General features: G+C 41.8%; 1 protein-coding gene across 3 annotated transcripts in view; it reads right to left on the minus strand.

Moving 5' to 3' along the window:
- anos1b (anosmin 1b) overlaps positions 1-13,358 on the minus strand; it is a 46,624-nt gene that overhangs the window by 1,358 nt on the left and 31,908 nt on the right. For 2 of the 3 annotated variants that reach the window (XM_005733116.1, XM_005733115.1), the window contains exons 6-13: positions 12,038-12,167; positions 8,364-8,451; positions 7,593-7,836; positions 3,255-3,393; positions 1,834-2,088; positions 1,359-1,453; positions 858-1,026; positions 415-647 (exon numbers count right to left, since the gene is read on the minus strand). In XM_005733116.1, coding sequence (XP_005733173.1) covers positions 415-647; positions 858-1,026; positions 1,359-1,453; positions 1,834-2,088; positions 3,255-3,393; positions 7,593-7,836; positions 8,364-8,451; positions 12,038-12,167 — 1,353 coding nt within the window. The remainder of the gene's footprint in view (positions 1-414; positions 648-857; positions 1,027-1,358; positions 1,454-1,833; positions 2,089-3,254; positions 3,394-7,592; positions 7,837-8,363; positions 8,452-12,037; positions 12,168-13,358) is intronic. The other variant, XM_005733117.1, reaches the window with a different exon arrangement.

Genomic DNA, 13,358 nt, shown 5'->3' on the forward strand with positions numbered 1-13,358 from the left:
TATATATATATATAAAGGTTGGTATATAAATGTTGGTAAGTACTGTAGGTTTAAGCACAGGATATTTCAACAGAGGTAAATTAAACATTTGTTGGGGACTACTTTCAGGCATGTGTGTGATGTTCTAGCAGCACAACTAAAAAAATAGTAAACTACAATCAGCGGTGTGTGTCATTGATGGGTTTTTAATAGTAAGCTCTGAAGTCTGGTAATGTTTATTATATTTTTTATTGAGTGATAATTTTTTTGTTCATTTCATCTTTGATTCCCTGAAGGTTAATTCTTAAAAATGCTTAAAAGACAAAGGCAAAAAAGAAACAGGACGTGAAACTCCTTTTTGACTCACACAAACACACAAACACACCGTCTCTAGTCATTTTAGCTGTGACTATCTACGCTTTCGCTTTGTCTCACCGGTGCGATAGTCTGTGTCTGGGAGATGAGCGTGTCTTCCAGTCCATCGGCTTTCCCCGCAACCTCTGACTGAAGCATCCAGGTAAACTGGAAACCCTCGACAGCTGTAGGGTGAAGCGCGTGCTGGGACAACCTCCAACGAAAGGTGGCGAGCAGAGTACCGTTGACCTGTTGGAAGTCTGCGGTCAGTCGTTCTGGACGCAGTACTACCTTTCTGCCTGACAGGAGGCGCTCTGATGCAAAGGAAAGCCAAAACATTATCTGAATGATTTAAAACCAGGTTCAATTAAGGAGTTTGATTCAACTACTTAACTGCAAAAAAGGCTGTTTAGCAAAACTACTTGAATGTTGTGGTTTTTCAGTGCTTGTATTCAAACTGATCATCAAAAAGGTATTTAAAAAAAGGATTAGTGAACACCACGAATACATCTGTAAATAGTTACCCCTACTCTCAGTGTTGCACAGCAAACTTTTGCCTCCTCTGACCCTGACAGAGGAGCAAGTCGGGGTTGTAAGCCAGGCAACAGCCTCTGACCGTGGGTCAGCTTTCAGCGCCACAGCAACCCCGTACTTACAGGCAAACAGCAAACCTGTGATGGTGTGATGAGTGCCCTGGAGAGAGGAGAAATTAAGCCAAGTTAAGGATAAAAAAGGAAATGTTTATAGTTAAAGTTTAAACTGACACACATTTTAGCCCTATTCTTGTCTCCACACGTGTCTCATAAGCAGCTTGTAATATAAAAAGTGTATCGAGTATTTCTTAGAGACAGAAACTACACACACTGACTGAACTGTACTGCACCATAGAAATGTACTTATTTGTGTTATGGTGATGAAACGTGATGTCTAATCCGTGCACACACACATAGTTGCAGTTACAGAATAACAACACATCTTTACAGTGTTACAAACGCACAGATCAGCCCCCACCCCTGTGCGTATACCTGCACCGTAGTTGTTCTCTCCATGCTTGTCACATTAGTGCTGCAGGTATGCGGTCGCCACCTCAAAATGTACGGGCCAGCGTGTCTCTGTCTCACTGTTAGCGAAAAGACCAAAGAGATACGTTTACTTTTTGTGTAAAAATGAATGATATAGGAAAGTCAATGCTTCTTTTGTCAACTTTTTAAACTTGTTATCAGCTTGATTTGAATAACTAACTGCTGTTTCATCTGTGACTTCAACATTTCAGTGAGTGGAATCGAGTGCAAAACCAAAATCATGCATTTGAAATTGATTAAGCCTTAAAAGTCAGGGGCGGGAAGGCTCGGCTAACGCTAATTCGAGTTACTATAGTGGACCTGTGGGATTATCTATCACATAATAAAGCTTCGAGCCGACTGACTTATTCAAGTTGAATGTTTTTAATATTCTTACCAGGAGTTTGTTCAGTTGTTTAGTGTTTCTAGACCCACTCACCATGCTGAGGCCACTTCCAGAACACCTTCACCTGGAGCTGGTTGTTATGGTAATGAGGGGCGGCGACCTCCAGCCGCAGGTTTCCAAGGGCAACGGGGCTCAGAGGGGTTTCGGGGTGAGGGAGAGAGGAGGAAACCGGGAGGTCAGAGGAAGAAGGCGAGAAAGAAGAGATCGAAAGAGAAGAGGGAAGGGAGGATGAAGAGGAAGAGGAAGAAGAGGGGAGCTCATTGGAGAAATCGTCGCCTTTGGTCGAGTCTGGTTGAGAGGACGGAGAAAGAGACGGAGGAAAAGAACTCAGCGTAAAACTTTACTTTTGTGTGTCTCTGTGGATTACATATTGACCATGTGCACGTTTTGTGTATACAGACCTGTTACACAGCACATGGAACCTATACTGTGGCAGAAATATCATAAACTGGTAATGAGACTGCAGCTGGTAGCTAGCGGAAACACTCCTTGGCTTTATCTGGCCTAACTGACCCTCATTAGCGATGAGCAAACAGCTAATACGCAGAGACTATGTAAAAATATTAATACTCCCAAATTATGAATGGCAGCATGTTCCATATAAAGTTGTATGTGGTTTGGTAATAGAGCTGCAGCTGGCTATAATCCTCTGCTGAGCTGACCCGATAGGTCACCTATAAATACCTCTGTTGCCTGGAAGACCATTAACATCACCAACTTTCCACTGTACTCTGTGTTTCAACAGCGCAGCTGTATGTAGACAGAATATGTCGAGAGTCAGCAAACGAAGCAGCCCTGAACTTACAGGAAAATCATTAACTCAATAACGTATGGCTCTGCTAACAAACAGCTTCTGTAGACTGTGCTGCATAAGCAGTATTTGCTAATTTCATGACAAGCTAGCAATGACATATTCAAAATAAGTAACTAATAATTGCTGGCTTTCTTGCTGAATCGCAACAACACTAAAGTTTAAACTTGGCCAGGAAGGCTGCATTTATTTAGCACCTCTTATATTTGGAATGTTTATTTCCACATGACAAAAACTCTCCAAAATCCACTGAAGGCTCGATGGTAATCATCCAAACTGTTGATAGAGATGGCTTGGATTTATGGTAAACCATGTAATGCAAATGCACAAACATTTACACCTAGAAATAATTACTGAAAATGAACTACAGCTGTGAGAAGCAGTGGCGCTGCCATGCACTCTCACACACTCAAGTCCCACCACAAAAAAAGCACATTTATACTTGACTGAAATTCAATGAATGCTTCAGACGTTTTGGGAAATATGCTTTCTTGCTGACAGTTGGAGGCTCCAGGATGGCGCTTGCACATAACCCCACCCCGCTGTGCAATTTTACTCTTTTTGCATTGAAGAAATATACTTGGCATTTTAACTGTAAAGTCAAATCACCTGGCCCCCCAGGACAGCTGTTTGCTTTCATTACCTGCATGAGGGATGGTAGTGAAGACAAGCTGCGCTCTAGGACTCTTCAGTCTCTTCTGACCCCAGTAGGCCACCGTCTGGACAGAGAGCAAGTAGGAAGTCGCAGGCGGTAGACCGTGCAGCCACACTTCACACTGCGCCTAAAAGACAGGAATAGAAAGAATGATTATAGAGATGGAATTTGTCTTTTTTTGCACGTGTAGTCCAACACATTAGCAATTTATCAGTCTGTACTGATGCAGATTTACTAGCTAAATCTGGACAGGGATCACGTAAAGAGTGACAAAAACACTAATGATATGTCTGCTGCAGACGAGGTCCATGAAAACCTGCTAACTTTGATACGTCGTCAGCATCATCGCCATAGAAACCCCAGTTGTCTCCATCGTCCCTCCGCAGGACTGACAGTCCAGGTCTGTTCTGCATTAGCCTGCTGTTTGACTGACAGCTCGTTAACAGGCTCTCAGTCAATCAGGTCTGTTTGTCTGCGTGGACTGGTACTAGTCACAACAAAGAGATGATCGCATGATAAATCTGTGTGTGTGTGTGTGCTTCCTGCACACAAAGTGGGGTAAAAGGATTTCCATTACCTTCGAGATAGACAAAACATATGCCTTGTACAGCTGTGTGTGTGTGTGTGTGTCTACGTGTGTCGTTTGTGTAGCGGATAGAGCGAGAGACGTTTGGGATAATGTCAGTCGACATTACATGTAAGAAAGCAATGAACTATATATTTAAAAGCACTGATACAGCAGAGGTTTTTTTCACATTCGAGTGCTTCCTCTGAATTCCCCACTTTACCACGAGGCTTAAATGCTAGCTTTCTCCACTCCTGCAGAAATTCCTGATTGACAGGATATGTGTTTTATCCCAATCCTGGGAATACAACATATTGTGCTCGCAGACTGCTTTCTGTGATATGAAAAGTTTCACACAACATAGCTATGTTAGCTATGTTGTTCTGGGTATTACCTACCTGTTGTGATTCTGATTTGTGTGTATGTGTGTGTGTTTGTAGATGCAGCTGCAAGTAGGAAACACTAGTTAGGGGGGCTCATTTAAATTCCAGACCTCCCAGCCAAGCAGAACAGAGGACCAGACTACAGATAAATGGCTCCACCAGGATCAGTCTGGGATCGCCATCACTATTCAGCATAGCTACGTCCATATGAGTGTGCCGCACTTTGATGTTTATGCTTGAGCTTTTTGTCTGAAGTAAATGTTAACATCGTACTTCAAAAAGAGCATCTAAAGCTGAAGAGTCTCGTACAAGTACTTTGATTGTGTTTACCATTTGGAGGAAAAAATGTTCAGTCAGTGCACAGGCTACCATACCTGTTACGTCAAAGCTGTAATATCTGTGTTATTTACTGTGATTATGGGTATTTTGGTACTGCTGACTGGACTTAACTGCATCATAAGCGTATTTCATCATCATCATCATCATCATCATTCCTATAATCAGGATAAGAAAATCCTCCCCTTTAAGTATTACGGCTGCATTAAATATAATTTAAACAGTACATTTTAAAAAATCTTTCACAAGTTAGAAGTCACTGAATTAAGCAACAAAACAGCAATGTGTTACTTTGTAAACTGACTTCATATCCCATCATTCTTTGCATTTCATTCTTGCACCACATGAGTACAGATCATTTTTAGCATCTATAAATTGGAGCTTTATCAATTTTGGTGGAAACGTTTCACAAACATATTTAACAAAGATAAAGAAGAGCATGTTTTTTTTAATGGCTCATTATTTGAATCCACATCTTGAATTAAGATGCACATTGTGTCATTTTAAGGATGATTCAAAGTCCTGTTAATGTTTGTAACGCTACACCTCAGACATGCGGAGTACATCATACACGCTTAATGGGTTTTTATGAGTTGTCAAAGTTTGCTACTCCAGCACAGTAGCTGAATCAAATCCTGTTTAAGTTTAAGTGTTTAAGATTTTACTGCACAGGCCTGTAAAACCACCATAGCAATCACAACGAGGACCGTGTGTGTGTGTTTACGTGTTTACATATTATTGTGGGGACCAAATAAACAACGTTTACTACACTTGTGGGGACCAACAGTCCTTATGGGGACAAAATCCCGGTACCCACAAGTTTGAAGGCATTTTTAAGCTAAGATAAGACTTTACTGATCCCACGGCAGGGAAATTTGTGCATTACCTCACCTGAGGTAGAGACTCACAATGCGGTTTTAGTGAAAGGGTTACAATTAGGTTATGGATAGGTTTAGGGTAAGGGTTAGGGTTAGGAATTCACTTTTGGGTTGGACAAGGGGCTAGGCAAAGCATTATATCAATTAGATGTCCCCACAAATATATGAAAACCTGTGTGTGTGTGTGTGTGTGTGTGTGTAAGGTGCGTGTCTTTACAGGCATAATAAAACCTCTCGTGTGCAGCTACACTGCTTGTGTATTCAGGGTATGTGGTGTTATTGTGCGCTGTTATACTTCACAGGAAATATATAATATATGTCCTACATCTTATTCCTATTCAATTCAATTTTATTTATATAGCGCCAAATCACAACAACAGTTGCCTCAAGGCGCTTTATACTGTAAGGTAGATCCTACAATAATACATACAGAGAAAAACCCAGGAATCATATGACCCTCTATGAGCAGCACTTTGGCGACAGTGGGAAGGAAAAACTCCCTTTTAGCAGGAAGAAACCTCCGGCAGCACCAGGCTCAGGGAGGGGCGGGGCCATCTGCTGCCACTGGTTAATGACACTGTACTGAAAGGTGGTTGCTCACATGATACACAATAAATAGGAGTTAGAGGTAGTGAAAATAGAATATGGATCTTATTAACTGATTTTACAATTTTCTTACTTACAAAGCCAACTTTGCAGAAAAGAAAGTCCCATCCATCTGTTATTGCAGATGAATGAAATGCAGCCATTTGTTTATGCATAACTGTCTTAAGGTCCCGTCACAGAACTTCAATAAGGTCTAGACTTTGACTAAACCATTGCAACACTCCACTCTTTTTTTTTCAGCAAATCTATCGTGGCCAATATGGTGTCACTGTCTTGTTCCATGTACCACTTTAGGCCAAGTTTTAGCTGTCAGGCAAATGTGACTTGAGAATATTTTTGTGTGCAGAGGAGTTCATGGTCAACTTAATGACTGTGAGGGGCCCAAGTCCTGTGGCTGCACAACAAGCCTAAATCATCACCCCTCCACCAACCTGCTTGACAGTTGGTATGAGGCGTTTGTGCCCACATGCTGTGTTTGGTTTTTGCTAAAAATGGTGCAATGTATCGCAGACAAACTTTTCCATTTTTGTCTTGTCTGTCCAAACGGCATCGTTCCTGAAGTCTTGGGATTTGTTCAGATGCAATTTTGCAAACCTAAGCTTGCAGGCTTTTTCCTGATAGCGCTTCCAAACAAGCTACACATGTTCAGTCTTTTTCTAATTGCATTGCCATGAACTTTAACATTTAACATGTCAACTTAGACGTGTATAGTCTGACACGTAGGGTTTGTAGTTCCTGTGAAAAGGGAGTTTTTCCTTCCCACTGTTGCCAAAAATCTTGCTCACAGGGGTTTAAAATGGTAAATGGCCTGTATTTGTATAGTGCTTTACTTATTCCCTATGGACCCCAATGCACTTTACACTATATTCGGTCATCCACCCATTCACGCACACATCCACACACTGGTGATGGCAGCTACATTGTAGCCACAGCCACCCTGGGGCGCACTGACAGAGACGAGGCTGCCGGACACTGGCGCCACCGGGCCCTCTGACCGCCACCAGTAGGCAACGGGTGAAGTGTCTTGCCCAAGGACACAACAACCAAGACTGTCGAAGCCGGGGATCGAACCGGCAACCTTCTGATTACAAGATAAACTACCGACTCTTAAGCCAAGATCGCCACGATTTAATCTGATTGTTGGCGTTTTCTCTGTTTTCTTTGCATAACTGTAGGGTCTTTACCTTACATTAAAGACCCTACAGTTGTAATTTGCCAATGTATAAATAAAAATAAAACTGAGTTGAACTGAATTGAATAGCAGCACCTGAGTGCTCTCAGTTTCTGTTAAGACAGTAAGTACCTACATACTGCTGAGGTTGGATTTACCTTATTATGAAACGTGAAACGTTATATTTGAAAGAGTGCACTTTCTTTTCACCTTTTTCAGAGCCTTAAGAAAACAGATATATCTTGAAACATCATGAAAATTGAAACTGAAACGTCTCAACGTCCACTTACTATATGTTTATGTTCTTGAAATATTCTAAGCAAAGAAACAAGATAAATGACCACATTTTTTATTTGGTATAATTAAGCTTGTAGAAAGTTGACTTACCCCCTGAGTCACTCTGCTGTTGCTCTCCTTCCTACCCTGTGTTGGTGTGCGTGACTGTGCAGGTCGTGCGTGCGTGTTACTGGCTACTGTATGCGTGTGCGCTTGCAGCGTGTGTTTGTGTTTTTGTGCTGCGTGCGTATGGCGAGACATCCAGGTGATTCGGTAGTTGTGCACCGGGAGGTCTCCTTCCTTAGGGGGCTCCCAGCGTAATAAGACCGCCACTGTGACGCCACTCTCCATCGACCTTAGGAGGCAAAATTTATGCAACGTTACGGCGTAAGTGTAAACAGTCCCATTAAGGAAGAAGCAAAAAGTGCAGCGCTTCCCTAACAGTGAAAATGATTCTCTGCTTGTTTGTCAGCTGCTTTCAGCATCGGGTTTACAATCTCTATCTAATCTCTATTTACTCCCTGTATGTATAGACGAGGCTCAGACACTTTATATCATGCTGAACAGAAGCTACAATTTAAGTCATCACCTCTGTTATTAAATGTTATTGGAATATCGCTGTTGATCCAAGCCATGGTCTGAACTTTAAATGACCTTGTTTTGCAGAATGAAAAATAGAGAAGACACCGAAGGATGTAATTGAACAAGGGCAAACTGTAATTTCAGCTCATATACACAATCACACAACAGAAGACGCGTTTTATAGGGCTGACCACAGTTTATGACTGATTTCCCAGCTGCAGTGGTAAATAGATGTATTTTAAAGATTATATATAAAATGATGCATCTGATAATCCTTCACTGACATAGCTTTTTAGATACCTTTCTGTGAACTGGGACGCTGATTGTGTCCTATTCAGTGTCTGGTTGCTCACTCTGACATTCGTGGGTGGTTCTGGGGGCGAAGGGTCTGCATAGAGACACAGAAAGAAAAACATATAGTTAGGCAATGTTGCAGTTCTTTTTTCTTTCACTTCACTTGACCCCTGACCTCTGCTGAAGTCACTGGGGTCCCAGTGAAGACAAGGCCATCACCCTTCTCCAGTTCTCTCTGTCCTCCACAGCTCTCTGGGAATCTGCCTGTACACTCTTGGATGTTGTCCTCCCATCTCTTTCTCTGCCTACCTTGTCAGCTCTCTCCTGGTGTGTGTAAGAGAGGGTGGGTGAGAGCAGACAATCCAGGGGGAGTTCAGCTGTAGGACCAAACCAGCTGCCTGTGTTTCCATTCATGAGAACGGCGCCTGTGGGCTTGTCATCCAGTCGTTTGATGACTCAAACAATGTTAGTGGTCCCCCCAGCCAATCACAGCAGATGGCCCCGCCCCTCCCTGAGCCTGGTTCTGCCGGAGGTTTCTTCCTGTTAAAAGGGAGTTTTTCCTTCCCACTGTCGCCAAAGTGCTGCTCATAGGGTTTTTTTCTGTAGGGGTTTTGCTGAAGCCTGCCTGTTCTTCAGCAACAATAGACTGCTATGGACACAACACCTTGGTTAACACTGTCACTGACTTAACATGTTACTATTTAAGTAGAATTACATAAAATAATGTCAGATTACTCAAAGGACCTTTTTTTTCTTAACCAAAATCCTTTAGCTCACATTAAAAAGACATTAGTTTATTTAAAGATTCCCATAGGACACCTTAAAAAAAATTCTATATTTGTTCATGTATTTCTTTTTTACAACTATTAATTGTCTAAAAAAAAATCATAAAATTAAATTTTTTTTCTTCTGATTAAAACCCCAGAATCTATAAATTTGTTTTCATTTTTCTATATTAACTGTTAAAGTTTAACTACTGCACACAATTATCTCTTGCTTCGTTTCACTCACAGCCCTTGAAGTTTTATGTTTCCAGACATCAAATTTGGACAGTGGAACATCCAAAAAGACAAACTGTGATTTTTATTTAACACCAAATTAATGTTAAAAAAGGTAACATTGCACATTGTGTTTTCTCTTTGGCAAAAAAAGGAAAAATAGCACAGTACAAGCTAAAGGCTTAATTTTTGTTGCTGGGTGTTAAAACCTGTTAATTTGTTTGTGTAATTTGTGTCTAAAGTTGACACTTTTGCAATTTAAATTCTGCCAAACTTTTGATATCAACAAAAGGGAAGAGGAGAGGAGTGAGTCCTTTGCAACAAAGACCTTTTACCAGCTTGACTTTCTTTTTCTCGGGGCTAAAAGCGCATTTCCTCTTGGTTTGATTCAAGTCTACAGAGCCAATTAGATTTAAAGCATCAAAGGTGGGTGATACTGGAGAAACCTAACGTCCTTTTCAGTAGCTGCCACAACACAGACCAAAGGCCATCACTGCTGGTAACCGTATGAGTCTTTCAACAGTGACTCTGTATCTCATTAGAGCCCAAAATCCCTGATCCTGTATTTGATTAAAACTACAAAATGCATCTGATTAGAACTACATCCCCCATGGCAGGCCTCCCACAGCCCCAGGCTGTGCTTGGCTGACCTAAATGCAAAGATCAAAGTTGGGGCAAAACACTGGAAACTCCATGACCAGGACTGCTTGTGCGTATGCATACGTGGTGTTTTGTGTTACATCTCAGTGCCAGCAGTAATTGCCAGATGAGAATCAAAACATGTTCTTCTCTGAGGGCTTTTCCCGTCACTCTCAATGAACTAATGTTTTATGTCATAAAGTGAAGACATCAAGATTACTTTTCTGATCCAAATATCCCTTCGTGATTACTACTGGCAGGTCCCACGTAACACCAACATTTTAACAAGATGTAAAGCGGTTTCCAAGTTTCACTCTGGTTAGCGTCAGGTCACCGTGCAGAAAGCACAACCCTCTTAACATCTGCCAGCTTCCGGATTTGTGACCCCTGACCTCCAACCTCTGACTAATCAGACTAATGAGGTAGAAACAAGACTCTGGCTGCCATCTGATGGTATTTGAAATGTTCAAGTGTGGCTCTAACCTTTAACCCTGGTTCTCAAAATACACTCACAAACACACACCGTGTCACAGAAGAAGAACTCAACATTTCGACACTGAGCTATTGCCTCTTGCTTGCACAGATATGGATTTTGAAGACTGATCACCCTTATTTAATTACTTTTTCTATAGGAAACAGCCTGTTAGGTTTGCTTTGCATTAATACCATGTCTGTAAACTACACCATGTGATGGTGACTTAGAGGAGTAACTTCTTAAAGCCAGTTAACTTAGCAGAGCATAAATCTAGCTTGAAAAGCCAACCTGGTTCTGTCTGATTTACCAAAAAATAAAAACAATTAGCACCTCTGAAGGTCATTTCATACAAAAGTAAGCCATCTACAGAGAATTCAGGAAGCTACTCTTCCCAGCAAATAGTCCCAAATATAACGCCCTCATAAAACACTAAGCAGTACGCTAAGCCTGTTTAGCTGGCTGCCAGCAGCAGAGTTCAGCTGGTGTTAAGCTTCTGCAACACCTTTGCAAAGAGGGTATTCTGGGTCGTAGAGGGGCCGACCTCACAAATCTCAGCACCGCTCGATCCAATATCCTGTTGGAAAGTTTTCTCTCCTTTTCGGTTTCAGAGTGCGGACAATTTGAGCAGAGTGCAGGAAATAAAATCGTTTTTAATTTAACATTATTGGGCATCTTATTATCGACCCGTCCGCATTTGATGAAATCCACATTCTCTCGCATTTATTGCACACGCTCAGCGATTCGCTCGTCGTGTCCACAAAGCGATACGTGAACTTGCCTTTTATCACAGTTCTACCTGCAAATATCTTCTGTAAAGCCCAGCTACAACCCCGCTTACAAACCCTGCACTCTGCTTGCCACGGCACAGGTTGAAATGTTTATAAAAATTTCGTCGGAGAGGTGGAAAATGCTATCTCACACTGCTCTTCATAATCTCCCTTAAGTGTTCAACTGATAAAGAACCTTTTTCCACAGCTCCGTCCAACCTGAAGTCATTATTCACATTCAAACATGCTCTAGCCAATCCTGGCAGTGAATTCATATCACTAGCCAATCCTGGCAAAATACCAGTATGACCTAAGTCTGCTAAGCATTACAGCTAATACCTCCTACAGTGTGTGCGTTCGTGTGTGTGTGTGCGCTTGTCTTACTCTCACTTTCACCCAGTCTCTCAGACCTACATCAGGGACTTCACTCTGGCATCAAACCAACGGAGCGAGTCCTTACGCTTTGTGTAAATGCGTGCATGTGTGCACACTTGTGTACATTTCAGTTTCCTGCTTGTGTTTTATAGACTGCCTGACAGTTTTTTACCTTATCCATCAACTCTGCATGAACGACAGAAAGAGCACAGAAAGGGAGAGGAAGGGAAAACATCCTGACTTTCTGACTCCTCCTGCGGGATGTGTAATATCTCTCATAAAATGACAAAAAATGAGTGCAAGGATCTGTGTTTTGCTCAGTGTCTCATGACAGAATATCAAAATTCACCGCTAGCTTATGGCAACATGCAGAGGCATCATCACTCACTTTGAGACGCTCATAAAAAACGAAGTATGTGTGCTTACCTTTACTGGAGATGTAGTGTTTGCTGGGTGTGGTGAAACCTCTGCTGCCGTGGCTGTTGATGGCTGCCACTCTAAACTGGTACCAACGCTGAGGTCTCAGATCTGACAGAATCGCATCTTCAGAGAGTGTCTAAACACACAAACGCATGGCACAATACGCAGGCTAGGTTTTTATATTTTAAGACATACAGGGCAGTGCTTACACCTCACCAGGAAGATATCAGATTGGCTCCAAAATCATTCTGCAGCATAACAACAGACCAAGAAATACATCAAGAGGCATGAGGACTATATGAGTTCTGCAGGAGACGATACGATCCCCACAGAGCTCTGATCCCCAACATCATGGAGTCAGACAGGCAAATATACAGAGGGGATCATTTTCAGAGGAAAAACAGTCAAGGCTAATATTGATTGATCTTTTTCTTTACTCCTAGTGTCTGTGCGAGTTAAAGGAATCATTTAAAACTATTTTTTAAAACACTCACTATTACAGACCTTTAAATCTTGAAAAATAGGCTTTTGTTTAAAAAAGAGAATATTCACTGAACTAGTTTAACACTCATAAGTTTTAAAAAGAGTGGTGGGTCTCTTGCAACTGCATACATGGGCAGCTGGGCCCTGTAATATGAATTCAGCATACCCCGGGTATCCTCCTGTTATCTGGGTTCTCGCACTCTAACACTGGCGATCAGGATAATCAGCTGCTTTGTCTGCAGCTGTGTGAGGTATCTTTGACCCCAGCGATAACGCCGATGTTACCTGGATAAGATAAATTCCCGTGTTGGCCTTTGGTTAGCTTTGGTTAACCCCTGACAGACTGATGTTGTTCTTCTCATTTATATGAATTAAGGTGGGCTAATTAAATGACACGACACAAACTGCATCCTCCTAAACACCTCTCTAATACGATTCTAATCAAAAGCAGAAAATGACTTCTTTCAGGAAGGATTTTTGAGTGTTCAGCTGCAAAAACAAAGTTGTACATCCTGTCAGATGATGTCAGATAAACGCTGTCAGGCTGGAATTCCTCTGATAGTGTTGAAATGAAACGGTTTATCCAAACTATGGTTAAAATCTTTAAAGATTAATTTGTTTTGTCTCCTTGACAGTGCAAATGTGACTGCTGCGGCTCACATCTACTCATCCACAGTCGCACACACACACACAGACACACACGCGCGCACACACACACAAAGACACGAGCTGCCATCTATTTAAGTCCATAATGAGCATTCAGTCATTCAGAGTCAGCCGGTGGAATGACTGTGGCTGCCTGTGGTTCCTTTTTAAGCTCTGCTTATTTACCTAACCTCACACA

The sequence above is a fragment of the Pundamilia nyererei genome, unplaced genomic scaffold (genome assembly GCF_000239375.1).
Source record: "Pundamilia nyererei isolate P.nyererei 1_Seehausen unplaced genomic scaffold, PunNye1.0 scaffold00050, whole genome shotgun sequence".
In the NCBI taxonomy this organism is placed as follows: Eukaryota; Metazoa; Chordata; class Actinopteri; order Cichliformes; family Cichlidae; genus Pundamilia; species Pundamilia nyererei.